Source organism: Lepus europaeus, chromosome 9 (assembly GCF_033115175.1).
Source record: "Lepus europaeus isolate LE1 chromosome 9, mLepTim1.pri, whole genome shotgun sequence".
Classification (NCBI taxonomy): domain Eukaryota; kingdom Metazoa; phylum Chordata; class Mammalia; order Lagomorpha; family Leporidae; genus Lepus; species Lepus europaeus.
This window is the reverse complement of record NC_084835.1, coordinates 68,768,668-68,795,193: the sequence shown is the minus strand read 5'-3', so window position 1 is coordinate 68,795,193 and position 26,526 is coordinate 68,768,668. Positions and strand designations below refer to the sequence as shown.

Sequence of the window (26,526 nt, the reverse complement as noted above, 5' to 3'; positions counted from 1 at the left end):
GGCTCCGGTTCGAGTCTCGGCTAATCCTCTTCTGATCCAGCTTTCTGCTATGGCCTGGAAAAGCAGTAGAAGATGGCCCAAGTCTTTGGGCTCCCGTGGTCACTTGGCAGACCCGGAAGAAGCTCTTGGCTCTTGGCTTCGGATCGGCACAGTTTTGGCAATTGCAGCCATCTGGGGTGTGAACCAACAGATGGAAGACCTCTCTTTCCCCCTCTGCCTCTGCCTCTCTGTAACTCTGCCTTTCACACAGCGGTGGCTTAACCTGCTACTCTACAGTGCAGCTCCTGTCTTTTTTTCTGTCTAACTGCCTTTCAAGTAAAATAAATATTTAAAACTAAGAGAATAAGGTAATGTTCATTCAGTATTCAATATAACCATTTGTTTAATGTGTATAATTATAAAATCGAGTATTTTGAAATAATTCATGTGTTTGGTGTGTTTTCCAATAATGGAGATTTCAGTTCTCTGAAAATATGTGCAGATGGAAATAGTTGTTAAAGAGTAAGCATTCAGAGAAAGAATTTTATCAGTGATGGATTTATTAATGGAGAAGTGATGCCACTAAATATTCATGAGTAATTCTCTTGCCACTATTGTAGACATCAATTTTTTTTTTTTATTTGACAGGTAGTTACAGACAGTGAGAGAGAGAGAGAAAGGTCTTCTTTCCATTGGTTCACTCTGTAGACATCAATTTTTATAGCACTGTTTAGTTTTTCCTCCCAGCTGTGTTTAGATATAATTTTCATACGATTAAATTCATGTATTATAACGTGTAATTCAAATTTTATGTGACTATAATTTTACATAGTCATGTAGCCACCACAATGAGGATTTAGTAGTTTTATCACTCTCTGTGTTCCTTTGTAAACAGGTGACCCCTTAGCTCCAAGCAACCAACCCCATATTTTAAAAGTTTTTTAAAAAAAAATTTAGTGAAGTAGAGGCAGAGAGAGAGAGATGTCTTCCATCTGCTGGTTCGCTTCCCAAATGGCCGCAACAGCAAGGGCTGGGCCGATCTGAAACCAGGAGCCAGGAGCTTCTTCTGGATCTTCCACATGAGTGCAAGGGGCCCAAGGGCTTGGCCCATCCTCTAATGCTTTCCTAGGCCATCACAGAGAGCCGAATCAGAAGTTTAGCAGCCAAGACTTGAATTGGCACCCATATGGGATTCTGGCACTATATAGGCAGTGGCTTTACCTGCTATGCCACACTGTCAGCCTCTGATTTATAGATTTCTGTAGCCTTCATTGCAATTCGATTTTTTTAAAAATAGAGGTTTATTTATTTATTTGAAAGGCAGAGTTAGAGGGAGAGGCAGAGAGAGAGGTCTTCCATCTGCCAGTTCACTCTTCAAATGGCCACAATGACCAGGGCTGGGCCTGGCTGAAGCCAGGAGCTAGGAGTTTCTTCTGGTTTTCTCATGTGAGTGCAGGGGTTCAAGTACTTGGGCCATATTTTGCTGCTTTCCCAGGTGTATTAGCGTGGAGCTGGATCAGACGTGGAACAGCTGGCAGCTTTACCCACTGCGCCACAGCGCTAGCCCCTACAATTTGATTTTAAAACACTATGATTACCTCTGAAAGAAACCCATTTAAAATCACTTCTTCCCACCTCTAGCCCTGTATAACCACTCCTTCTTTTTGTATAGATTTGTGTTTTTTGGGTGAAAATATAGTCATGGAGTGTATGTTCTTTTGTGTCTCTTTCATTAGATGTAACTATAAGCAATTCTCATGATTTTTACAAAATTACTTTTTTTAAAACAGGGAATGACTATACTGATGATGGGGTCAGCAGATGCTCTTCCTGAAGAACCCTCAGCTAAAACTGTCTTTGTAGAAGATATGACAGAAGAACAGTTAGCATCTGCCGTAAGACATACCATGTTTTATGTTTGAAAAACATTGTAGAAGTAGCAGCTAAATGTTTTGAAGATTTAATCACTGACCCATGTATTTTTTAGTTACTTGTTTTGTTCTTGAAATTAACTTGAGTAAGTTCTTCCATAGTCAGATATCTAATTCATAAAATTAGGTTTTGTGATTTTTTTTTTTTTTTTTTGCTATGGTGCACTTGGATTATTTTTGCTTTCCTAGCTTCCAAGTGAATTTATTTACATTTAACATTAAACATAAGATTGTAATTGAGAGCTATTAAAAGCCTCAAAGCTATGAGATGTTAAAGACTATAATGAATCTTAATTTACAAATGAGGGTTGTTGTATTGTGGTGTGCAGGGCTCCTGGCAAGGCTTATTGCAGATTCTTTCCTCCACTTGTGAAAGAATTCAAAGGTGGAGGCATAAAAGTGTACAGGAAAGCAGGATCTATTTAGAGCAAAGCAGAAGTTAAAAATTCAAAAGCTAAATCAAACCAGTTAGAACAAGCATGAACAAACAGCCATAATCAAAATGGCTCCAAAGAAAAATCCCTCACCAAAGAAGAACTTCTAATATGGAAAAAGCCCTCAAAAAAAGAATGTTTCTCTGTCTACCAGCAAGATTAGGCCTCCCCTTTATATCAACCAGAGGCACTGGGGATGATATCTGGGGTGGAGCCCAATTGAATACTCAAAAGAGGGCAGAGTTTGGGGTAAGGGTTGAGAATTTCCATGCCCTTTCTGGAAATATCCATAGTATCATGGCCTCAGATACATAATGGGGATGAAAGGCCCCCACCATGGTAATTTTATTACTTCATTGTAATGACCTAAAGGTCACGGGAGGATGGGATACATCCTGCAACCATATTGGATATTTCTAGCTAGTGATGGTTCTACATTTGCAGCTTTGTGCATCTTGCAGTTTCTTCTAAACTGAAAAGATAACGGGCTTGGTGGTGCATGGGAAGTAGGCAAAAGAGGGAGGCTTGGATTATACACAGAAAGGGATGAGATTTGGATAGTGCACAGAAGGGTGCATGTCATGCAGGCTACGCCTGATTGTCATATGGGCCAGCCAGGGCTGTCAACCATGGATTATCTGGAGCTGTCAATCAGCGGCCTGCATAGGTTGGCAGAGAGTTGTCCAACTGCAGTTTGGCTGAATCTGTGAGACCTCAGTTCTTTCCCTAGCTACCTACATTCACAATAATAAGATGCACACACTTAATAGAAAATAAAGTCAATGCTTATAATCTGTGTCTGGCAGATAGCATTATTTAAATGTTTACTGTTGTTTTATGAGAAAGCAGTTTCAAATAATAGTTTAAATGCTGGGATGTGTAAATTTTTTTTTTTTTTTTTAAGATTATTTATTTGAAAGGCAGAGTTAGAGAGAGAGAGAGAGGTCTTTTTACAGAGAGAGAGAGGTCTTCCATCTGCTGTTTCACTCTGCAAATGGCTGTAGTGCTTGGAGCTGAGCTGATCTGAGCCCAAGGACTTAGGGGCTATCTTATGTTTCCCCAGGCCATAGCAGAGATCTGGTTCGGAAGTAGAGCAGCCGGGACTCGAAACTGGGGCCTATGGGATGCTGGCACTGCAGGCAGCGACTTTACCCACTACAGCACAGTGACAGCCACTGAGTGTTTAATTCTTAAAACCAATGTGGAAAACACATAAAGCTTATCTGAGTTTAAATACAGATTTGGTTTAGAAACTGGACGACACATATGTGTCAAATATTACTATTATGTTTCAACATCTGACATTTATGTAGTGTCATTTTCTCATTGATTTTTTTTTTGAAGTATTTCTATGCATGTTTTGCTATCCTGTTCTCATAATACATTCACAAAGAAGGCGAGACTGAGATGATATTTCAATATTTTCAAGAAGGGAACTAAAACACAAAATGATTGCCAGCCCGATGCAAGTAAAATTTTTCAAATTTACTTATTTGAGAAACTCTGGATGGAGAGAGGGAGAACAAGCGCCTATGAGTGAAATCTCCCACTTGCTGGCTCACTCCCCAAAATACCAGCAAAATCTGCATTCGAGGCAGGGGCAGGGTAGGCAGGCAATCAACTAGTAAAACATTTTTGATGGAAAATGAAACATTGTTATATCAGGGTAAATGTATACTATCAATTGGTTGGTGCTAGTAAATGGTACTTGATTTTTCTTTTTTAAGAGATTTATTTATTTGAAAGGCAGACTTACAGAGAGCGAGAGAGAGAGTGAGTTAGAGTTCTTCCATCTGCTGGTTCACTCCCCAGATGGCTGCAATCGCCAGAGCTATGCTGATCCGAAGCCAGGAGCCAGGAGCTACTTTCGGGTCTCCCATGAAGGTGCAAAGGGCTCTAGAACTTGGGCTGTCTTTTTTTTTTTTTTGGACAGGCAGAGTGGACAGACAGAGACAGAGAAAAGTCTTCCTTTTCTGTTGGTTCACCCCCCAAATGGCCGCTATGGCCAACATGCTGCACTGCTCCGAAGCCAGGAGCCAGGTGCTTCCTCCTGGTCTCCCATGCGGGTGCAGGGCCCAAGGACTTGGGCCATCCTCCACTGCTCTCCTGGGCCACAGCAAAGATTCTTAAAAAAGTCATAGCAGAGAGCTGAATCAGAAGTGGAGCAGCTGGGAGGCGAACTAGCACCTTTATGGGATGCCAGTGTTGCAGACCGGAGCTTTAACCTGCTGACCCATGGCACCAAAGATACTGTATTTTTTTTTTTTTTTTTTGTGGTACTTGATTCTGAGTGTGAACTTTAGTGATTATACAAGGATATGCCATGTCATTTCATTAAAATGATTTAATTCCCCCCCATCAGATGGAATTACCATGTGGATTGACAAACCTTGGTAACACTTGTTACATGAATGCTACAGTTCAATGTATTCGTTCTGTGCCTGAACTCAAAGATGCCCTTAAAAGGTAAGACTGAAGGGGAGGTGTTTTAAATCTTTAAGTAAGGGAGGTTCATATTTGATGAGTATTTCTTTTTAGCATCTTTATTTAGTTCTGATTCGTTTATCATTCGTTTTAGTCTCTAAAAGTGTTTGGTGGTTTTTTCACAAGGCTGTGTACCCATTACCATAATTTTTATTTTGGAATCTTTCTTCCCCACTAAAAGAGACTTCATACTCATTGATAATCACTCCTTATACCCTTCCACCCATCTCTAACTCTAGGAAACCATTAATCTACATTCTGTCTTATAAATTTGCCCAAAAAGGGCATTTCTTATAAATGGAATCATTCAATATATTTTGTGAATGGCTTCTTTTACTTAGTATCATCTATCTCCCTCATTCCCTCCCTCCCTCCCTCTCTCCCTCCCTCCCTCCCTCTCTCCCTCCCTTCCTGATTTTATTTATTTGAGATGTAGAGTTAGAGAAAAAGGTCTTCCATTTTGCAAGGGCCCAAGACCTTGGGCCATCTTCTGCTGCGTTCCCAGGCCATAGCAGAGAGTTGGATCAGAAGAAGAGCAGCTGGAACTAGAATTGGTGCCCACATGGGATGTCACTGCGGAGGTTTAGCCTACTATGCCACCTTACCGGCCTCTTAGTATAACATTTTCAAGGTTCATTTCTATTGTAGCATGTGATAATTCTTTATTCCGTTTTTGTGAAGGAATAGTATTCCGTGGTACTAATATGCTGCATTTTGTTTATTCATTCAGTCTGTTGATGGTCATTTGAATTACTTCCATTTTCTGGCTGTTAGGAGCAGTGGAGCTATGAATGTGTGTTCACATTTATTTTACGTTTTTAAAGATTTATTTTATTTATTTGAAAGAGTTACAGAGGGGGCCGGCGCTGTGGCTCACTTGGTTAATCCTCCGCCTGCGGCGCACGCCGGCATCCCATATGGGCACTGGGTTCTAGTCCCGCTTGCTCCTCTTCCAGTCTGCCTCTCTGCTGTGGCCCGGGAGAGCAGTGGAGGATGGCCCAAGTGCTTAGGCTCCTGCACCTGCATGGGAGACCAGGAAGAAGCACCTGGCTCCTGACTTCGGATTGGCACAGCACTGGCCATAGCTGCCATTTGGGAAGTGAACCAATGGAAGGAAGACCTTTCTCTCTGTCTCTCTCACTGTCTATAGCTCTACCTATTAAAAAAAAAAAGTTACAGAGAAAGAGAGGTCTTCCATTCACTGGTTCGCTCCCCAAATGACCCAATGATTGGAGCTGAGCCGATCCGAAGCTTAAGAGCCCGGAGCTTCACCTGGGTCTCCGATGTGGGTGTAGAGGCCCAAGGACTTGGGCCATCCTCTGCTGCTTGCCCAGGTGCATTAGCAGGAAGCTGGCTTGGAAGTGGAGCTGCCGGGACTCAAATGGGTGCCCATATGAGACGCAGACATTGCAGGCTAGGGCTTTAACTTTCTGTGCCACAGTGGTGGCCCATGTGTACACATTTTGTGTGGATGAATTATTTTCAGTTCTTTTGATTATGTACCTAGCAATGGATTACTCAGTGAATTTATACTATGTTTAACATTTTAAGGAACTATCAAATTGTTTTTCAAAGTAACTACACCATTTTATATTCTCACCAATGATGTAAGGACCTTTCAGTTTCTCACTTCTGTGCTGATACTTGTTTTTATTTGACTTTGATTATAGTCATCTTAGGCATGTGAAGTGATAATTCATTTTGTTTCTGATTTACATTCCCCTAGTAAATAATGAACATTTTTTCTTATCCTTATTAGCTATTTGTCTTTTAAATGTCTGTTCAAATCTCTTGCCTCTATTTTAGTTGAATGTTTTAAACATGCATTTTGGATGCAAGACCCTTATCAGATAATTTTTAGTTTTTTTTTTTTTTTTTTTTTTTTGCATTTTGTGAGTTGCCAATTCACTTTGATTATCTGTTTGGAGCACAAAAATTCAAAATTTTGATGTACTTAATTTTAGTTTTTTGTTTTGTCACCAGTACTCTTGGTATCATATATAAGGAACCATTGTCTAATTCCATAGCTAATTCTATTGTCTAATTCCAAATCATAGCAATTTACTGTTTTATTATTTTTTGAGAGTTGCATGTTTCCAACTTTTATATTGAGGTCTGTGATCCATTTTCATTTAACTGTTATGTATGGCTGGAGATATGCATTGTACCCCATTATTTTGCCTTTGGATGTCTAGTTCTGCTAGACCATGTGTCGAAGACTGTGCTTTCCCCATTGAATTGATGTTGCACTTCTGTTGAAAGGCAATTGACCATAATGTATTAGTTCATTTCTGGACTCTAGATTCTGTTTCATTTAGAAATAGTGTCTGTCATTATACCAATGAACAGTAGTTTTAAAAAAGAAAACTGGTTTTCCAGGAGCCTGGAACTCAATCCAGCTCTCAAACACTCTGGCCTTCCTAGGATATTAGCAGGGAGCTAGATTGGAAATGGAGCATCCAGGACTGGACCTGGCATATATTTGGGATACCAGTGTTGCAGGCAGTGGCTTACTTGCTGCACCACAGTGCCAGCAGCCCTTGCTGTATGTCTTTATGTGCAGATTCCTAAATCAGTTTCTGAAAGTGAATTTGCTGGGTTAATATGTTAGAGTTAACACTTTTAGCTGTTTAGATATTGTTAATTATTATTCCAAAAGGTAGAAAAATATAAACGTGACATCCTGTACATATTCCTCAAAGTTAATAGGGTAAAGAGCCCCTGATTACTGGTAAGATAGAACTTTGATTACAGATGAATTTATTGGTAATTTGTGTTTCTCTCATGTTAAGAGGTTCTGATCTACCTTTCTTTTTCTTTTTTTTTTTTCTTTTTGACAGGCAGAGTGGACAGTGAGAGAGAGAGAGAGAGAGAAAAACAGAAAGGAAGTCTTTCTTTACCGTTGGTTCACCCTCCAATGTCTGCTGCGGCTGGCGTGCTGCGGCCAGTGCATTGCACTGATCCGAAGCCGGGAGCCAGCTGCTTCTCTTGGTCTCCCATGTGGATGCAGGGCCCAAGCACTTGAGCCATCCTCCACTGCACTCCCAGGCCACAGCAGAGAGCTGGTCTGGAAGAGGGGCAACCAGGGCAGAATCTGGCGCCCCAACTGGGACTAGAACCCGTTGTGCTGGCGCCGCAAGGCGGAGGATTAGCCTATTGAGCTGTGGCGCCGGCCTACCTTTCTTTTTCTTAAGCACCATTTATTGTATAGTCAATAATTTAATTAATTTGAAGTGACAGTTTAGTAAGCATTCTTAAATATTTTTAAAAAATTTTTCTAGGGCCAGTGCCGTGGATCAATAGGCTAATCCTCCGCCTGCGGTGCCGGCACACCAGGTTCCAGTCCCAGTCGGGGCTTCGGATTCTGTCCCGGTTGCCCCTCTTCCAGGCCAGCTCTCTGCTGTGGCCTGGGAGTGCAGTGGAGGATGGCCCAAGTGTTTGGGCCCTGCACCCGCTTGGGAGACCAGGGGAAGCACCTGACTCCTGGCTTCGGATCAGCACGGTGCGCCGGTGGCCATTGGAGGGTGAACCAATGGCAAAGGAAGACCTTTCTCTGTCTCTCTCTCACTGTCCACTCTGGCTGTTAAAAAAAATTTTTTTTCCTATATTTCTGTGTTTTTTTTTTTTTTAATTGAATCTTGTCTTTTAAAAAATTTTAAAAGAGATTTATTTATTTGAAAGAATCACAGAGAGATAGAGGTCTTCCATCTGCTGGTTTACTCCCCAAATGGCTGCAACGGCCGGAGATGAGCCTATTTGAAGCCAGGAGCCAGGATCGTCTTCCTGGTTTCAAATGTGGGTGCAGTGGCCAAGGACTTGGGCCATCCTCTGCTGCTTTCCCAGGGCGCATTAGCAGTGAGCTGGATTGGAAGTGGAGCAGCTGGGAATTGAACTGGTGCCCATATGGGATGCTGGTGCTGCAGGCGGGGGCTTTATCTCACCATGCCATAGCACTGGCCCTTTGTTTTTTTATTTTTAAGAATAAATAACAGTTTTTTTGAGAGGTTGAGTTCCTGACTTCTGGCTCCAACCTGACCTTGCTCAGACTTGGCTTTCATAGGCATTTGGGGAGTGAACCAGCATGAAGGCCTAGCTGTGCCCCTCTGTCTGTGTTCCTGTCTTTGTGTGTCTTGTCCATCTTTCTGCCCATCTCTCTGTCTGACGGTGCCCACTTTAACTCTGTTCTCCTTTCCGCCTTTGTGTTTGCCTCTCAAAATAACAGTTTCATAATGCTTATCTAAGCTTAAGGGTTCAGCCTAGATGTTAATATGTCCATGATGCTTGTCAGAGTAGCTGGGTTCCTTCTCTGACTTCGCTTCCAGTTCCAGCTTCTAGCTGACAGGTACCCTGGTGGGGATGTGGCAGGTGAAGGTTCAAGTACTGTGTTCCTACTACACACATGGGAGATCAGGATTGAATTCTGAGCTCTTGGTTTTGGCCTTGCCCAACCCTGGCTGTTGGAGGCATTTGGAAAATAAGCCAGGGGATGGAGATCTCTGTCTTTGTACTTGCAAACAAAAAGAGAAGTTTATTCTGGTTAAAAAATTTTGAAATGTTTCCAGTTTTTCATAATATGCATTTTTCATGAACTTCTTGAAGAACCCATATTCTCATGAAAATAAGCGATCCATTTGGTCAGTTTTTTTTTTTTTTTTTTTTTTGACAGGCAGAGTGGACAGTGAGAGAGAGAGACAGAGAGAAAGGTCTTCCTTTGCTGTTGGTTCACCCTCCAATGGCCGCTGCAGCCGGCGCGCTGCGGCTGGCGCAATGCGCTGATCTGAAGGCAGGAGCCAGGTACTTATCCTGGTCTCCCATGGGGTGCAGGGCCCAAGCACTTGGGCCATCCTCCACTGCACTCCCTGGCCACAGCAGAGAGCTGGCCTGGAAGAGGGGCAACCAGGACAGAATCTGGCGCCCCGACTGGGATTAGAACCCGGTGTGCTGGCCCCGCAAGGCGGAGGATTAGCCAATTGAGCTGTGGCACCGGCCCATTTGGTCACTTTTGATGTATACAAATCATATGTAATCCATTTTTCTGTCAAAGTATAGAACATTTTCATTGTCCCAGAAAGTTCCTTGTGTCTTTTTGTAGTTAATCCTCATCCCCTTTACCCCGTTCATCAATTTCTGATTTCATGTTGATTTGTACATTCTGAAACTTAACTATAATTATATAGTACATGCTTTTTTTTTGTTTGCTTCTCTGAGCATAAAGTTTTTAGATATTTCTGAGATTGTGTTATTTTTTGTAATTATTGGATATTTTTATTTTTCACTGTATTTTCAGAATTTTTTGTTAGGCATAGGGAACAAGAATTTAATGTAGGCTTCCTCCAAATTCCTTTTCCTTAGCCTTTTTTTCTTTAAATTTTATTTGTTTAATTTTATTTGAAAGGCAGAAACAGATCTTCCATCTATTGGTTTACTCTCCAAATGCATGTAACAGTGAGAGTTGTGCCAGGCTGAAGCCAGGAGCTGGGAAATCAATGTGAATCTCCTATGTGGCTGATGGGACCCAGCTACTTGACCGTGACTATTGTTTTCCTGCATGTTAGCAGGAATAGGGACTTGAACCCAGGCATTCCTGTATGGGATGTGGGCATTCCCAAGCAGTGTCTTAACTGCTACAAAACCCCTACCACAACCTCCCACCCCCTTTTTAAAATGCAAATGATACCTAAAGGAGCAAGACCAGAAGAGAAAAATGGATAGGTGGGAACAACTCTGAGAAATTTGTGGTTGAGGGTGTTATTTATAAGTCTGTTTTGCTGATTTCTTCACATTTGAGTTTCAGAATGAATTGCGTCCTATTTAATTCTGCCTTAATGTTCCTAGGTATGCAGGTGCCTTGAGAGCTTCAGGGGAAATGGCTTCAGCACAGTATATTACTGCAGGTCAGTATGATAGATATACTAGTTTTGGCTAGTATTGGTGTTTCATAAATGTTATTTTTTTAATTCACAATCTGATAGAACCTTTTTCAGTATATGAATTGTATTTTATAAAACATACTCATTAAGATTGGAGTACTGGGTTGGTGCCGTGGCTCACTTGGTTAATCCTCTGCCTGTGGCACCGGCATCCCATATGGGTGCCGGTTCTAGTCCTGGTTGGTCCTCTTCCAGTCCAGCTCTCTGCGGTGGCCCAGGAAGGCAGCGGAGGATGGCCCAGGTGCTTGGGTCCCTGCCACCCGCATGGGACGCCAGGAGGAAGCACCTGGCTCTTGGCTTTGGATCGGCGTAGCTCCAGCTGTAGTGGCTATTTGGGGGGGTGAATGAATGGAAGGAAGACCTTTCTCTCAAAATTATAAACCACATTATAAATCCAAATTATAAACCCATGATGGCTTTCCTTTTTGAAAAATAATCTTTGAGTTGTTTGGATTAAGTGATAGTATTGGCTTCAGGCTTTGTTACATAAATGTAATATATCTTTGAGGATGCCTTTGAAGATAGGCAGAGATAGGTTTCATTATAGGTGACCTGATCGTTTCAAGAGTCTTAGTGTAAAGAAATAATGTAAATGAAGAGAAAGACAAATTCTTACAGGGTAGAATTAACTTGTTTCTTTATTACATGAGAACTGTATTCCACCCCAATCATAGACATTTGCTTTATTGAGATATATTGCACAATTCACCTATTTGAAGTATGCAGTTAATTGTTTTTTAGTATGAGTATTTCGATTTGGGCAGTGTCACCAGTCAGTTTTAGAGTATTTTCATCACTCCAGAAAGCACCTCTCTAGCCTCCTTTCTTCCCTTCCCATTAGACTGTTTCTTCTTTTCCCACTCTCAGCCCTCCCCAAACCGGTTTTTTTTTTTTTTTTTTTTTTTTTTTTTAGAGATTTATCTTATTTATTCGAAAGAGCTACAGAGAGAGGTAGAGACAGAGTGAGAGAGGTCTTCCATTTACTGATTCACTACCCAAATGGCCACAATGGCTGGAGCTGAGCTGATCTGAAGCCAGGAGCCAGGAGATTCTTCCAAGTCTCCCATGTAGGTACAGGGGCCCAGAGACTTGGGGCATTTTCTACTGCTTTCTCAGGCCATAACAGGGAGCTGGATTGGAAGTGGAGCAGCTGAGAATTGAACTGGTGCCCTCATGGGATGCCGGTGCTGCAGGACGGGACTTTAACCCGCTGTACCACAGCACCGACCCTCCCCAAACTCTTAACCTGCTTTCTGTAAGATTCATCCACATTGTCAAATGTGCCAGTACTTTCCAGGCTGTTATTTCTAAACAGGCTTCCATTGTGTGGACATACCACATTTCATTTATTCATTTATCAATGGTGGACGTTTTAGTGTTTCTGCTTTTTGACTTCTAAATGTCCTTTTGTGACTTACATTTTCCTTTCTTTTGGGTATATATCTAGGAGTGGAATTGCTGGTAATTTTATATTTCATATTTTAAGGGAATGTCAGCCTGCTTTCTAAAGGGGTTTGCACCATGTTACATCCCCTCCAGCAGTGTATTAGGGTTCTGATTTCTCCATATCCTTGCTAACAGGGTTGTACGTCTTTTTGAGTATAACCACTGTGAGGATGTGAAATGCTATCTCATTGTGGTAAACTATTGAGTTTTAGTATAATAAATGGTAATTTCTTTGCATTATTTGAAGGTAAATCTTTTGCTCTTGAAAATACGTTGATTTCATTTGAAGTGTTTAAGATGAAATTGTGATCACTTGTATCTAGGTTATTTGATAGCTTGTGTTTGAGTGAATCAGAATTTGAGAAACTTCAGCATCATAGAGCGGAGAGTTATACTGTTGGTGAGCTAAACAATACTGTTCTTTACACTTTCACTTTTTGACTTTTTAGCTTTTTTTTAAGTAAATTTATATGACAATTGCAAGAAGTCATCCAACTTTTTGTAACATTGTTTCTCAGTTTTCTGTATTGCATATAATTTTTTTTCTGAACCGTTTTGGAATAACATGCCAGGCATCATGTGTTTTATTCAATATATCATAAGAATAAGGACATCTAGGGGCCAGCACTGTGGCATAGTAGGCTGAGCTTCCACCTGTGGCATCTACATGCTGTATGGGCACTGATTCCAGTCCCAACTGCTCCTCTTCTAGTCCAGCTCTCTGCTAAGGCCCGCATCTGCGTGGGAGACCCAGAAGAAGCTCCTGGCTTCAGATCGGCCTGGCCGTTTGGGAAGTGAACCAATGAATGGAAGACCTGTTTGTCTCTCCTTCTCTCTGTCTGTATCTCTCAAGTACATAAAATCTTAAAGAGGACATCTGGAACCACAAGACATTTACCAGTTTGCAAAATTCGGAAGTTTAACATTATTAGTTTTGTTTAGTACTGTGACATACATTTATTTATTCATTCATTCATTCATTCAAAAGGCAGAGCTAGGAAGAGATGGAGAGAGAGAGTGAGCATCTTTTTTTTTTGTTGGTTTACTCCCCTACACAGCTGCAATGGCCAGGGCTAGTCCTGTAGGAGCCAGGAGCTTCTTGGGGGTCTCCCATGGAAGGGACGCAAGCATTTGGCCCATCTTCCACTGATTTTCCTAGGCCAATTATGCAGGGAGTTGGATTGGAAGTGGAGTAGCTGGACACAAACCAGTGCTCATGTGGGATGTTGGCGTTACAGGCAGCAACTGTATGCTATGCTGTAACGCCGGCCTTATCTTGAATTATTTGTCTCTATCTAGATTATATGTCTTCACCTTTTTCATTTGAAAGAATAAAACACTTTGATGATGCTCTGTTGATGGTTTATACTAAATCTTAAATTGGCTTTATTTTATTTATTTATTTATTTATTTTTAAAGATTTATTTATTTGAAAGAGTTAGAGAGGTAGAGATAGAGATCTTCCATCTGCTAGTTCACTCCCCAATTGGCCTCAACGGCCAGAGCTGCGCCGATCTGAAGCCAGGAGCCGGAGCTTGTTCTGGGTCTCCCACGCGGATGCAGGGGCCCAAGGACTTGGGCCATTTTCTATTGCTTTCCCAGGCCATAGCAGAGAGCTGGATCAGAAGTGGAGCAGCCGGGTTTTGAACCGGCGCCTGTATGGGATGCCAGTGCTTCAGGCCAGGGCATTAGCCCACTGAGCCACAGCACTGGTCCCAAATTGGCTTTATTTTTTGAGTCGGGTGTACTTTAATACAGTACGAAAATTTCTGTTATTTAATGAATAACTAGCTTGATGCCGATGCCCAAATTTCAACCTTTTCTCCAAGTTAGGTTTAGATGTTTTATTCAAGAACATTTTATTGAATCCTTGCTTTGTGCTCAGATGCTGTCATATTTGCTGATTATTTAGTCTGTTATCACTGATAAATGACAATTCGTATTTTAGCTGTTAAGGTAAGTTAGATTAACACTTTGTTGTTCATGAAGTAAGGGCAAACTGTGATCGCTCAGAAGTCAGCAGACAGCAGAGGAAGACACTTTTGAACTCCAAGAGCACAGCTGAGCCCATGACCATATTTGTGCTGGTAGGAGGAGATAAGCAGAGGAAAGGTTTTGAAGAAGGCAAATTAGGTGAAGTTCCTTGCTGTTTGGTATGGTAGAATCAGGAAGTATGTTTAAGGAGCCAGGTTTCAATATCCAGGATTTTAGTACATGAATATCCACAAAGAGATGTTGGGTATGGTGACCTGAGGACCTGAACCTGGCAGAGTGGCACAGCAGTGACATCGTGCCTATTTGATCCCTAGGTGGGAGTTATGTGTTCTCTGTATTAATACAACCTCGTTTGGGAAGACAAGAAAAAGAGGCGGGGCTGAGGTTTTTATAAAAACTGATTGTATTGTAATACCCTCTGGTGAGTTCTTTAAAACTTAAAATTTTTTTGTTCTTGTTTTTTGGTGGTCCAACAATTGTGAAAAGATAGATACACTTTAAATAGTTAAGTAAGACTTTTTTTTGTTTTAGGAATTCTCAGTAGCATGCATAAAATATATCACTGTTTTACTAACACAGTGTTTGCTTTGTTTTTAAGCCCTTAGAGATTTGTTTGATTCCATGGATAAAACTTCATCTAGTATTCCACCTATTATTCTACTGCAGTTTTTGCACATGGCTTTCCCACAGTTTGCGGAGAAGGGTGAACAAGGACAGTATCTTCAACAGGTAATCAGGACAAGGTCTTTTCATTCTGCAAACATAAACTTAGATTTCCTGCACTCATAATACTTTCTGGGATGTATTTAAAAATGCTAGTATGAGTCTGTTTTGGCTCACATCACCATCTGGTTTCTGCTCCCTCTGCAGTGTTTCTCCTCATGGCCCCCAGTGTTCTTTTTAATATATAATAGTAAGATTATGTTGGTCCCCTGTTCATTTCTACACTAGTCCTAAATTCTCTGGCTCCTGGATGCTTCTCTGAGCTTGTCCCAGATCTCTCCCTTGCTCACGTTTGTCTAGCCACCTGGTTTCCTTTTCCTTATGTCCTTGAAGTACCTTCTTATCGCAGGGTCTTTGTTCTTGTTCTTTTGGCTGTCAGGTAAGTGCTTCCTTCAGGTCTCCTGACTCCATGGCTTTCTCTGATTACTTTATTGAAATAGCACATTTTGTTTTCCCCTGGTCACCTGCTCCCATAACATTTTTTTTCTTCATGGTCTTTTTCGCTATCTGAACTTAGAGAATTTTTCCTGTTTTTCACCACTATGTATTCTAGCAGTGTTTGGCACAAGTAGGAGCTCAGTAAATAGCTGTTCAGTGAATGAATAAACTCTTGTGGAATTCTTTATTTTTTTTGAAGATCATGTAATTCCTAATTTAGCATTTTTTTATTTTGAGTCCTGCACATTTTTTAAAATCTTTATTTGAAAGGCAGAGAGTTAGAGAGGCAGAGTCTCAGAGAGAGAGAGAATGAGAAGTCTTCCATTCAGTGGTTTACTCCCACATGGCTGCTACAGTCAGAGCTGGGGTTGTTGGAAGCCAGGAGCCTCCTCCAGGTTTTCCATGTGGGTGCAGTGCCCCAAGGACTTGGGCAGTCTTCTACTGCTTTCCCAGACCATAAGCAGAGAGCTGGATTGGAAATGGAACAGCCAGGACTCGAACCGGTGGTCATATGGGATGCCAGTACAGTAGGTGGTGGTTTTATCCACTACGCCACAGTGCTGGCTCCTAGCTTAATGTGTTTTCAAAAGAAAGCTTTCTCCCCCAAGGTAGCAATAATTTTAGAAGGATTTTATAACTTACTTAGTATGTCATTTTAAAAATTCTAGGATGCTAATGAATGTTGGATACAAATGATGCGAGTATTGCAACAGAAATTGGAAGCCATAGAGGATGATTCTGTTAAAGAGGTAATTGAAGTTAATTTGTAATTATAAACTTTTGTTATACATTTTTGTTGTTTTATTTGCCCAAAAGTTTGAAATAATTTCATCTTAATGAGTGTGTTGGAATACTTTGGGTACTTAATTTATAGTCAGATTTGAGTGCTTGATTTGACATTTGAATATAATGTATTATTTATTAAGCTTAATCTTGCGTGTTTTAGGGCACCTGTTATCTTTGATAGTGTTTTTTGAATTTCAGAAGGATTTTACACATAGGGACTATATTAAAAACAAAAACCTTATGTATTACTACACTAGGTTGTGGGGAAGAAAATAGGCATTAATATCTATATAAAGTAAAATTGAAATTTTTGTTTCATTTTAATTTTTTACAGACAGATTCATCTGCAGCAGCAGTGGCACCTTCTAAAAAGAAAAGTTTAATTGATCAGTTCTTTGGTGTTGAGTTTGAAACTACGTATCCTTATGAGCAAAGATTTGTGTGGACTGTATTCATAACTTATTAGAAGTAAATTGGTATAGAGTAGTTGGCTCTTTGACATGATTGTAGTGGGTGGGGTAGAATAAAAATTCCTCAGAAGTTTTCATGCCTGTAAAAGTATAATAATAGAAATGAAGAATTTAGAAAAATATACCCATTGGAATGCTGTTGAAGTTTACTTATATTTATACTTTAAGGATATTCATTATATTTTCCTAAGAAGATTTTAGCAGAGTCTACCTCATTAATTTCACTTTCTAGAAATACTTGGTTATATGAAAAATATGTCAACTTACGTATGAGATTAAACCAATTCATCAGATATGATCATACTAATTTCCAAGTCATGGGTAGAAACTTAGAAAGGAAATATCAGTGAATCTTAGTTTTTAATGCCGTTAGGATAATTTATTATATTCAGGATTTTATGACAAATTTAATACTTGTTGGCATGTTCCTTATCTTATTTGTAAAGCATGAAATGTACAGAATCTGAAGAAGAAGAAGTCACCAAAGGAAAGGAAAATCAGCTTCAGCTTAGCTGTTTTATCAATCAAGAAGTCAAGTATCTTTTCACAGGACTTAAGTTGGTAAGGACTATTAGTTGACTCTCATTACATGTGGATTCTATATGAAGACACCTGCTTGCTGAAACTTACTTGGAACCTCAAAGCCCCTACTTATGGTTTAATGGTTGTTTTCATACATACACAGTTATACAACTTTGAGTTGCCTGACACAGACAGTCCCAGCTGAGGTCAAACAAGGAAAGCAGTACTTTGCCTTTTTGTTTCAGTTCTCATAGTGTAAACAAGTGTCTTTTTTTTTTGCAGTGATTTCAGTGCCCTTTTTTCTGCCTTATTCTTTGTGCCTTTTGATGGTGATGTTGCTGTTTAAATTGGCCTGCAAGCATAGTGGTGAAGTCCTATCCGTTATTCCTAAGTACAGGGGATAAGTTAAGTTGCTTTGGCAATGAGTTGAAAGTTATATATGATATAATGTATTTTTAAGACAAAAACACTCACAGGGCCCAGGATTTGATCTAGCTTTAAACCACCAGTTAGGAGACCCTTATCAAAGTGCCTGGTTCATTGCCCACCTCTCTGGCTCCAGCTTACTGCTAACACAGACCCTGAGAGGCAACAGTGGAGTCCTATATAATTGGGTTCCTGCCACCCACATGGGGACCCTGGATTGAGTTCCCTCTTGTGGCTTCACTCCTTAGCCTCACCTTCTGAGCATTTGAGGAGTGAACCAGGAAATAGGGGAATGCTGTTTTTCTCTCCCCAGGAATTGAAAAGCAAAATAAAAAGCACTATATAAAAAAAAGAAAACCACACATGAAACAAGGTTGTATATTGATTGGTCAGTGAACATACTGTGAACAGAGGCTCATGGGAACATAACCTCCCTTTTCCCTGGGAGCACTAGTTTAGTATTTACAAATTCAGTGCTCATGATGACATTGCATAACATAATTACTGTGACTAACAAGAATCAGCTGTATATTCACAAGTCAAACTTCAACTTTGTGTTTCATAGAAAAAAAATCATTATTAACTAGATATACTAACAGATTCTGGTATAATCTGAATCAGTGTGGGTGTTCCTGTGTTAATGCTGTTAAGTGATAGCACCCAGTGCCTTTTGATAATGCCTTGCTCTACTTTGGCACACTCAATAAATGAGAAAGAGCATATTTAATTTTCCTTAGGGTTGTTTCCATGGGCCCTGTAATGTACTTGGAGTATTAACTTTAAGGAAAGTTACTGAAACTGTCTAGCTTCTGTTTTCCTCTCTCCTCTCCTCTCTCCTCTCCTCTCTCTTCTCTCCTCTCTCCCTCTCTCCCTCTCTCCTCTCTCCTCTCTCCTCTCTCCTCTCTCCTCTCTCCTCTCTTCCTCTTTCTCTCTCTTTCCTCCCTCCCCCCTCCCCTCCCCTCCCCTCCCATAGTTTGGGAAAAAAATGGAAAGGTAGTCTTGGTAGTGAAGAATATACAGTGGCTATAGGCTTTCCCACAGCCTTTAGATCAACAGAACTTTTCTGTATTATGCCTTTTCTTATTTTTTCATTTTTATTTTTTTAAAGACGTATATTTATTTGAAAGTTGACTTACAGAGAGAGGAGAGCCAGAGAAAGATATTCCATCCTGTGGTTCACTCCCCAGATGGCCACAATGGCTGCAGCTGGGCCAGGCTGAAGCCAGGAGCTTCATCTGCGTATCTTAAGTGGATGTCAGGGGCCCAAGCACTTGGGCCATCTTTCACTGCTTTTCCAGGCTATTAGCAGATAGCTAGACTAGAAGTGGAGCAATAGGGACACAAACTGGTGCCCATATGGGATACCAGCACTGCAGGTGGAGGTTTAGCCTACTACGTGACAGCGCTGGCCCTTCTTACTTTCTTTTGATTTTCCTCTAATATAAATATATCTGATAATCCATAGAATAATGAAAGAAGGCTTTGTTATATAAAATACAGTATAAATTCTTTAAATTTGGATCATAACTAAAAAACTTCAAACATTTATACTCAGATGAGTTCATACTAATGTAATTTATTTGATGCCTCATAATAATTTAAGAATATTTAAGAGCCAATGCTGTGGTGTATTGGGTTAAACTGCCACCTGTAGCACTGGCATCCTATATGGGTGGTAGTTTGGGTCCTAGCTGTTCTGCTTCGGGTCTAGCTCCCTGCCTAAGAAAGCAGCAGATGATGTCCCGACTCCTTGGGCCTCTGTATCTACAGAGAAGACCTGGATGGAGCTCCAGGCTCCTGGCTCCTGTAGCCATTTGGGGAGTGAACTAGTGGATGAAAGAGATATTCTCTCTCTCTGTCTCTGTCTCTGTCTCTCCTTTCTGTAACTCTGACTTTGAAATGAATAAATAAATCTTTAAAAAAAACAATATCTAAAAGCCTTTCTATATTGTCTTCATTTCAAATTCTTTCTTGATGGTATAATTCCACACACATACTCTATGTTACCTACTAAATAGTCATATGTTTTAAAAGAATTAGCTATGATTCTGTATTGCAGAAAAAAATATTTAAAGCTAACATTTGGTCATCTTTTATATGTTCTTCTTTCAGCGACTTCAGGAAGAAATCACTAAACAGTCTCCAACATTGCAAAGAAATGCTTTGTACATCAAATCTGTAAGTTGTGCAATTCCTTTTGAATTTGAATTGAATTTTGTTGGAAAGTTTCCAGTGAGTTCATTTTATCCAGCATTTGTTTTTGTCTTTCAGGAATTAAAAATGTGTTTGATAATTGGATGTAAAGAATTTCTTTTTTTTTTCTCTTAGTCCAAGATCAGCCGGCTTCCTGCTTACTTGACTATTCAGATGGTTCGATTTTTTTATAAAGAAAAGGAATCTGTGAATGCCAAAGTTCTTAAGGTTAGTGACAAACCTTAATTTGTATATAAAATACAATCCTTTGAAGGCAGTTCCTTACTTGTAATTATTTTCTTTAATTTCTTTAGGGTATTTAATCTTTGAAACATTTAGTGGAATTATTGACTTTAGAAAAGTGTCCTAAATTAGAGTATATATTGAAACTATTTGATATTTATTTGAGAGGCAGAGAGACAGAAAGCTAGCTCTTATCTGCTGGTTCACTCCCCAAAAGCGTGTACCATTTGGGGCTGAGTTGATCAGGGTCTAGGAGTCAGGTACTCATCCAGGTACTCATCCCATGTGTATGTGAACCATCAGTGCTGTTTCCTGAGTTTTGTATTAGTAGGAGCTGGAATCAGAATCTGGAGCTGGACTTCAAACTGAGGCACTCTAACATGGGATTTTTTTTTTTTTCTACAAAGATCTGAATCCTGAGACTGACCAACAGACTGACTGACCTACCTATATACCTTTCTCCTTCTCTTTTCCTGCTTTATTTATTCGAGAGGCAGAGTTAGAGAGAGGGAGGGGCAGAGACAAAAAGATCTTTGATCTACTGGTTCACTCACCAAGTGACCACAATGGTCAGGGCTGTGTGAGGCTGAAGCTAAGAGCCAACAACTCTATCCAGGTCTCCCACATTGATGATAGGGTCCCAAGCACTTGGACCATCTTCCACTGATTTCCCAGGCCATTTGCAGGGAGCGGGGTCAGAATTGGAGCAGCTGGGACTTGAACTGGTGCCAGTATGGGGTGCTGGTATCACAGGCTGTGGTTCAACCTATATGCTATAATGTACAGCCACAATTTTTCTTTTTTTAAGGACTTAGTTATTTGAAAGGCAGAGCAAGAGACAGATCTTCCATCCATTGGTTCATTCCCCAAATGGCAACAGTGACCAAGGCTGGGCTAGTTCAAAGCCAGGAGCCTAGAACTCCATCGGGGTCTCCCATGTGGGTGGCAAGAACCCAAGTACTTGGGCCATCTTCTAGTGCTTTCCCAGGCATAGTGGGGAGATGGATTGGAAGGTGAGCAACCTGGACTTGAACCAGCACTCCATTATGGGATGCTGACATTTCAAGGGGTAGTTTAACCTGCTTTGCCACAATGCCAACCCTCTAGAATTTTATTTCAAATGTTAAAAAATTTGTAAATGAAATCCTGTTGTGGAAATCCATTTTTTCACAGCAACTGGTTTAATATTTCTAAAACACTTCTTTTTGTATGTTTTGATAACTCCTCTGTGGTCACTTTTGTGGGTTACAGTAAGCAATAGAAAATCCACTTAAAAGGTTTTTTACCTTAAAAAAGCTGATGCTTATTTTTAAGGATTTTCTGATTTTTAAATTTTCTAAAGCAGAAATTTCCAAGTGATTTTCAGAGATTTTATTTTCCTTTTATTTGAATTATGAATGCATTATGTTGACAGTGTCATAGGTAAATAACTACTTTTTAATTCTTTTCACAAATTTCTTTTCATTCTGGCTTATTCATAGGATGTCAAATTTCCTCTTATGTTGGATGTGTATGAATTATGTACACCAGAACTTCAAGAGAAAATGGTCTCTTTTCGATCAAAATTCAAGGATATAGAAGATAAAAAAGTGAATCAGCAGCCAAATACAGTAGGTTTTTATTGATTTTCTAATTTTAATATTTTAATCTTCAATGAAGACTTAGCAGTTACTTTGTATTAATCTATCAGTAAAGATGGATGAATCTGTATTTCAATGAGCAGATATATACATCTTAAACATAAAGGTGTATTTTAGCCTACAGGAAACAGTAAATGAGTCTCTGATGGTGAATAACCTTAGTACTTTCTTTTTCCCCATGATCTTCAGCTTATATTCCTTTTGTATTTATTTGCTAAAACAGTTCACATAAAATCTTACCCAGTATGTTCAGCACATGTTTTTATTTTCTTTGCGAGGCATGAAATTAGTGCCATCTTAGGTGGAATTGGTGGTACAGAATGTTGATTTGTTTATGCCCACTGCACCCACTAAGCCACATCCTTTAATATGTGCTGCTGGCATTTCAATGGCTGCCAAAATCGTAACTGTAGCAGTTTTATATTTAAGTTCAGATAAGGTATAATTAAATTATATGTTGAATTTTTTTCTTCAGAATGAAAGAGATTCCAGGTGACTACCAAGTATTTCAGGTTTTCAAATTACAATTCTGCAGGTCACCATTTGCATGTATGTTAAAAATAATATACAAAATTTATGTTGAGAATATATAATCACATGTGGTTTTAAGAGATTACAGAGATCCTGATCACTTTTTATCCAGTTTCCCCCAAGTGGTAACATCTTACAAAAGGATAATTCCTTTTTTTTTTTTTTTTAAAGATTCATTTCTTTCTTTATTTTTGAAAGGCAGAGATAGGAGGAGAGAGAGAGAGCACGCACGAGTGAGTAAGCACTTCCATCTGCTGGTTGACTCCCTAACAGGCTGGGCCAGACCCAAGCCAGGAGCTAGAAGCTTCTTTTGGGTCTCCCATATGGGTACGGAGTCCCAGGGGCTTGGGCCATCTTCTGCTGGTTACCCAGATACATTAGCAGGGAGCTGGACTGGAAGTAGAGCAGCCAACACTCAAACCAGTGCCCATATGGGATGTTGGCACAGCGCTGGCCCCACAAAAGAGTAATTCAGTATTGCAACCAGCATATTGACATTTTTGTAGTCAAGATAGAGTACATTGTCATCTCCACAAAGAGCCACATAATTTCCCTTTGAGGCCATAGATTCACTTCTCTCTTGCCCTACCCCTTCTTTAATTCCCAGCCATCACTAATCTGTTTTCCATTTCTTTAATTTTGTCATTTTAAGGAGCTCATATAAATGAAATAAAATACTTTTTAGGGATTGACTTTTGTCACTCCACATAATATCTGGATATTCATCCAAATTCTTATGGAGCTCAGTAGTTCATTCATTTTAATTGCTAATTAGTATTCCCTGGTAAATATATACCAATGTTTGCTTAACTATTCTCCTATTGCAAGACCTCTCGACTTTTTCCAGCATTTGTCTATTATGAATAAGGCTGCCTTAGACATTTGTGTACTGGTTTTGATATAAGTATTTATTTCATTTCTTTGGAACAAATGTCCAGGGGCACAGTTGCTTAGGTTGCATGTTTAGTTTTTCAAGAAACTCTCAAGTGTTACCTAGAAAGGCTGTACCATCCGTTGTACATTCCGATCGGCAGCATGTGACTGATGTGGTTTCTTTGCATTTTGCCCAACATTTGCTGATGTGTTTAGTTTTTATTTTAGCCATTGATAGGTTTGTAGTAATATCTGATTGTGTTTTGGATGTGCAGTTAGTTCCCTAGTGGATCTTGGTGTTCAGCATGTCTTTTTTTTTTTTCCTGGTCAAACACTTTATTTAATGTGCTTAATAAAAACCTACATTTTCAGACCACAGTATGTCAGTACATTCAACAAAAATTTATATTATCTTACTGCTTTGAATTTGCAGAATAGTAATACAGATACATTTTGATTACATGTTTGAAATACCCTTTCCTGGTTACTCCTCATAGACATCACAAATCCCTTCAAATAATATAAGCAAAGTAACTTTGCCCTGAAGGGTAAGCCTAGGAACTTCATTCCATTCTTTCAGGACTTGTACTTCCGTGTGAACCGTCTGTATTTCCTCTTTAGAGAAATGTCTCGTCTCTGTTTTTGACAAAATAAGTTTGTGTTTTTGCAGAATTTTTCCATTTCCATTAGGTTTTAAGATTCAGTTTAATTTATTTGAAAGCCAAAGTGAGAGAGAGGGAGAGACAGAGAAAGAGATATTCCAACTGCTGGTTTACTTCCCAGATGACTGCAATAGCCAGGACTGGACCAGGCCAAAGCTAGGAGCCAAGAACTTTGTTCAGGTCTCCCATGTGGGTGGCAGGGACCCAAGCACTTGGGCCATCTTCCTTTGCTTTCCCTAGCATGTTAGCAGGAATCTGGATTGGAAGCAGAGCAGCCGGGACTCGAATCGGCACTTAGACATTGGGCTTGCTGTGGCTTAATCTGTGCCTCAGTGCTGGCCCATGCGTTTCAGATTTGTGTGTGGAGTTGTTCCTAGTATAGTTACTGTGTTGCTCAACAACAGGGCTATTTTCTGATCCAGTAATTTTGTGGTCATGCAGTCATCATAGAGTGTACTTGCACAGACCTACATAGTATAGGCCATCCACTCTATGTAGTTTCTTGATGTAATCAACACAGGCAGTATTGGCTGCTGTTGATGTTACAAGACATACTGTATTTTTTTTACAGTAGCATTTTCTTTTTAAATTTTTTTGAGTGAATGTTTTTATTTAATGAATACAAATTTTCATATATACAGCTTTTAGGGATATAGTGTTTCTTCCTGTACCTGCCCTCCCACCCACACTCCCATCCCGCCTCCCACTCCCTCTACTATTCCATTTTCCATTAAGATTTTTTTTTTTTTTTTTTTGGACTGGCAAAGTGGACAGTGAAAGAGAGAGACAGAGAGAAAGGTCTTCCTTTGCCGTTGGTTCACCCTCCAATGGCCGCCGTGGCTGGCACGTTGCAGCCGGCGCACAGCGCTGATCCGAAGCCAGGAGCCAGGTGCTTCTCCTGGTCTCCCATGCGGGTGCAGGGCCCAAGCACTTGGGCCATCCTCCACTGCACTCCTGGGCCACAGCAGAGAGCTGGCCTGGAAGAGGGGCAACCGGGACAGAATCCGGTGCCCCGACCGGGACTGGAACCCGGTGTGCCGGCGCTGCAAGGCGGAGGATTAGCCTGTTGAGCCGCGGTGCCGGCCAAGATTCATTTTTGATTGACTTTATATACAGACGACAAACTCTTTACTAAGGAGAGATTTCAACTATTTGCACCCACACAGACACAGAAAGTATAAAGTACAGTTTGAAGACAAGTTTTACCATTAATTCTCATAGTACAACTCATTAAGGACAGAAGTCCAGCATGGGGAGCAAATGCACAGTGACTCCTGTTGTTGATTTAACAATTGACATTCTTATTTATGATGTCAGTGATCACATGAGGCTCTTGACATGAGCTACCAAGGCTATAGAAGCCTTTTGAATTCACAAACTCCTTCAGTTTTTAGACAGGGCCATATGCAAAGCAGAAGTTCTCTCCTCCCTTCAGAGGAAAGTACATCCTTCTTTGGCCCCTTCTTTCCACTAGGGTCTCACTCACAGAGATCCTTCATGCAGAACCATTTTTGCCACTGTGTCTTGGCTTTCCATGCATGAAATGCTCTCATTGACCTTAGAGGCCGATTCTGAGGTCAGAGTGCTGTTTAGGGTGTTTGTCATTCTATGAGTCTGCTGTGTGGACTGATTTCTGTGTTGGAACTTTCTCTCCTTTGTAATTCTATCTATTGTTATTACTAGGCACTTGGTCTTTTTTATGTGATCCCTTTGACTGATGGTCCTATGTATATGATCAGTTCCATACTTAATATGATGACTTTATCATGTAACATGGGATTAGTGCCACCCAGCCAAATGGGATTTGGAGTTCCATGGCAAGTTTTTAGTTTCATCCTTAGGGGTAGGTCTGTGGGAATGTGTGCTGATTTGTACAGCTCCTCCCTCTCTCATTCCCACTCTTATTTTTAATTGTGATCTATTTTCAATTGACTTAATACATCTATGATTAATTCTATGTTAAGTAAAGAGTTCAGCCAATGGTATTAAGTAGAGAAGAAAAAAAGAGTAAAAAAATAGATAAAGTGAAGTAATAAAGTGTTCAACAGTCCAGACAAGGGCTGTTCAAGTAATTGCTTCTCATAATGTCTGTTTCACGTCTACAGGTTTCCTTTTAGGTGGTCAGTTAGTTGTCATAGATCAGGGAGAACATATTATATTTGTCTCTTGGGACTGGCTTATTTCACACAGTATGATATTTTCCAGATTCATCCATTTAGCTGTAAATGACCAGATTTCGTTTTTTTAAACTGCTATGTAGTGTTCCATAGAGTACATAACCCATAGTTTCTTTATCCAGTCTTCTGTTGATGGGCATTTGGGTTGATTCCATGTCTTGGCTATTGTGAATTGAGCTGTAATAAACACAGAGGTGCAGATGTCTCTTTTGTTTGCTGATTTCATTTGTTTTGGGTAAATTCCAAGGAGTGGGATGTCTGGTCATATGGCAGGGCTATATTCAGATTTCTGAGGTACCTCCAAACTATCTTCCATAGTGGCCTTGCCAGTTTACATTCCCACCAGCAGTGGCTTAGAGTACCTTTTTTGCCACATCCTCGCCAGCGTTTGTTGTTTGTTGATTTCTGTATGAAAGCCATTCTAACTGGAGTGAGGTGAAACCTCATTGTGGTTTGGATTTGCATCTCCCTGATGTCTAGTGATCCTGAGTATTTTTTCATGTATCTGTACGCCATCTGGATTTCCTTTTTTGAGAAATGTCTATTTAAGTCCTTTGCCCACTTCTTGACTGGGTTGTTTGCTTTGCTGTTGTTGAGTTTTTTGATCATTTTATATATTCTGCTTATTATCCTTTATCAGTTG

At 40.2% G+C, this 26,526-nt stretch overlaps 1 protein-coding gene across 1 annotated transcript in view; it reads left to right on the top strand.

The window, feature by feature from the left end:
- USP14 (ubiquitin specific peptidase 14) overlaps positions 1 to 26,526 on the top strand; it is a 52,509-nt gene that overhangs the window by 15,500 nt on the left and 10,483 nt on the right. Inside the window, exons 4-13 of the mRNA XM_062201439.1 lie at positions 1,770 to 1,874; positions 4,707 to 4,810; positions 10,664 to 10,722; positions 14,798 to 14,928; positions 16,029 to 16,109; positions 16,481 to 16,563; positions 17,063 to 17,177; positions 19,677 to 19,742; positions 19,893 to 19,985; positions 21,482 to 21,610. Coding sequence (XP_062057423.1) covers positions 1,770 to 1,874; positions 4,707 to 4,810; positions 10,664 to 10,722; positions 14,798 to 14,928; positions 16,029 to 16,109; positions 16,481 to 16,563; positions 17,063 to 17,177; positions 19,677 to 19,742; positions 19,893 to 19,985; positions 21,482 to 21,610 — 966 coding nt within the window. The remainder of the gene's footprint in view (positions 1 to 1,769; positions 1,875 to 4,706; positions 4,811 to 10,663; positions 10,723 to 14,797; positions 14,929 to 16,028; positions 16,110 to 16,480; positions 16,564 to 17,062; positions 17,178 to 19,676; positions 19,743 to 19,892; positions 19,986 to 21,481; positions 21,611 to 26,526) is intronic.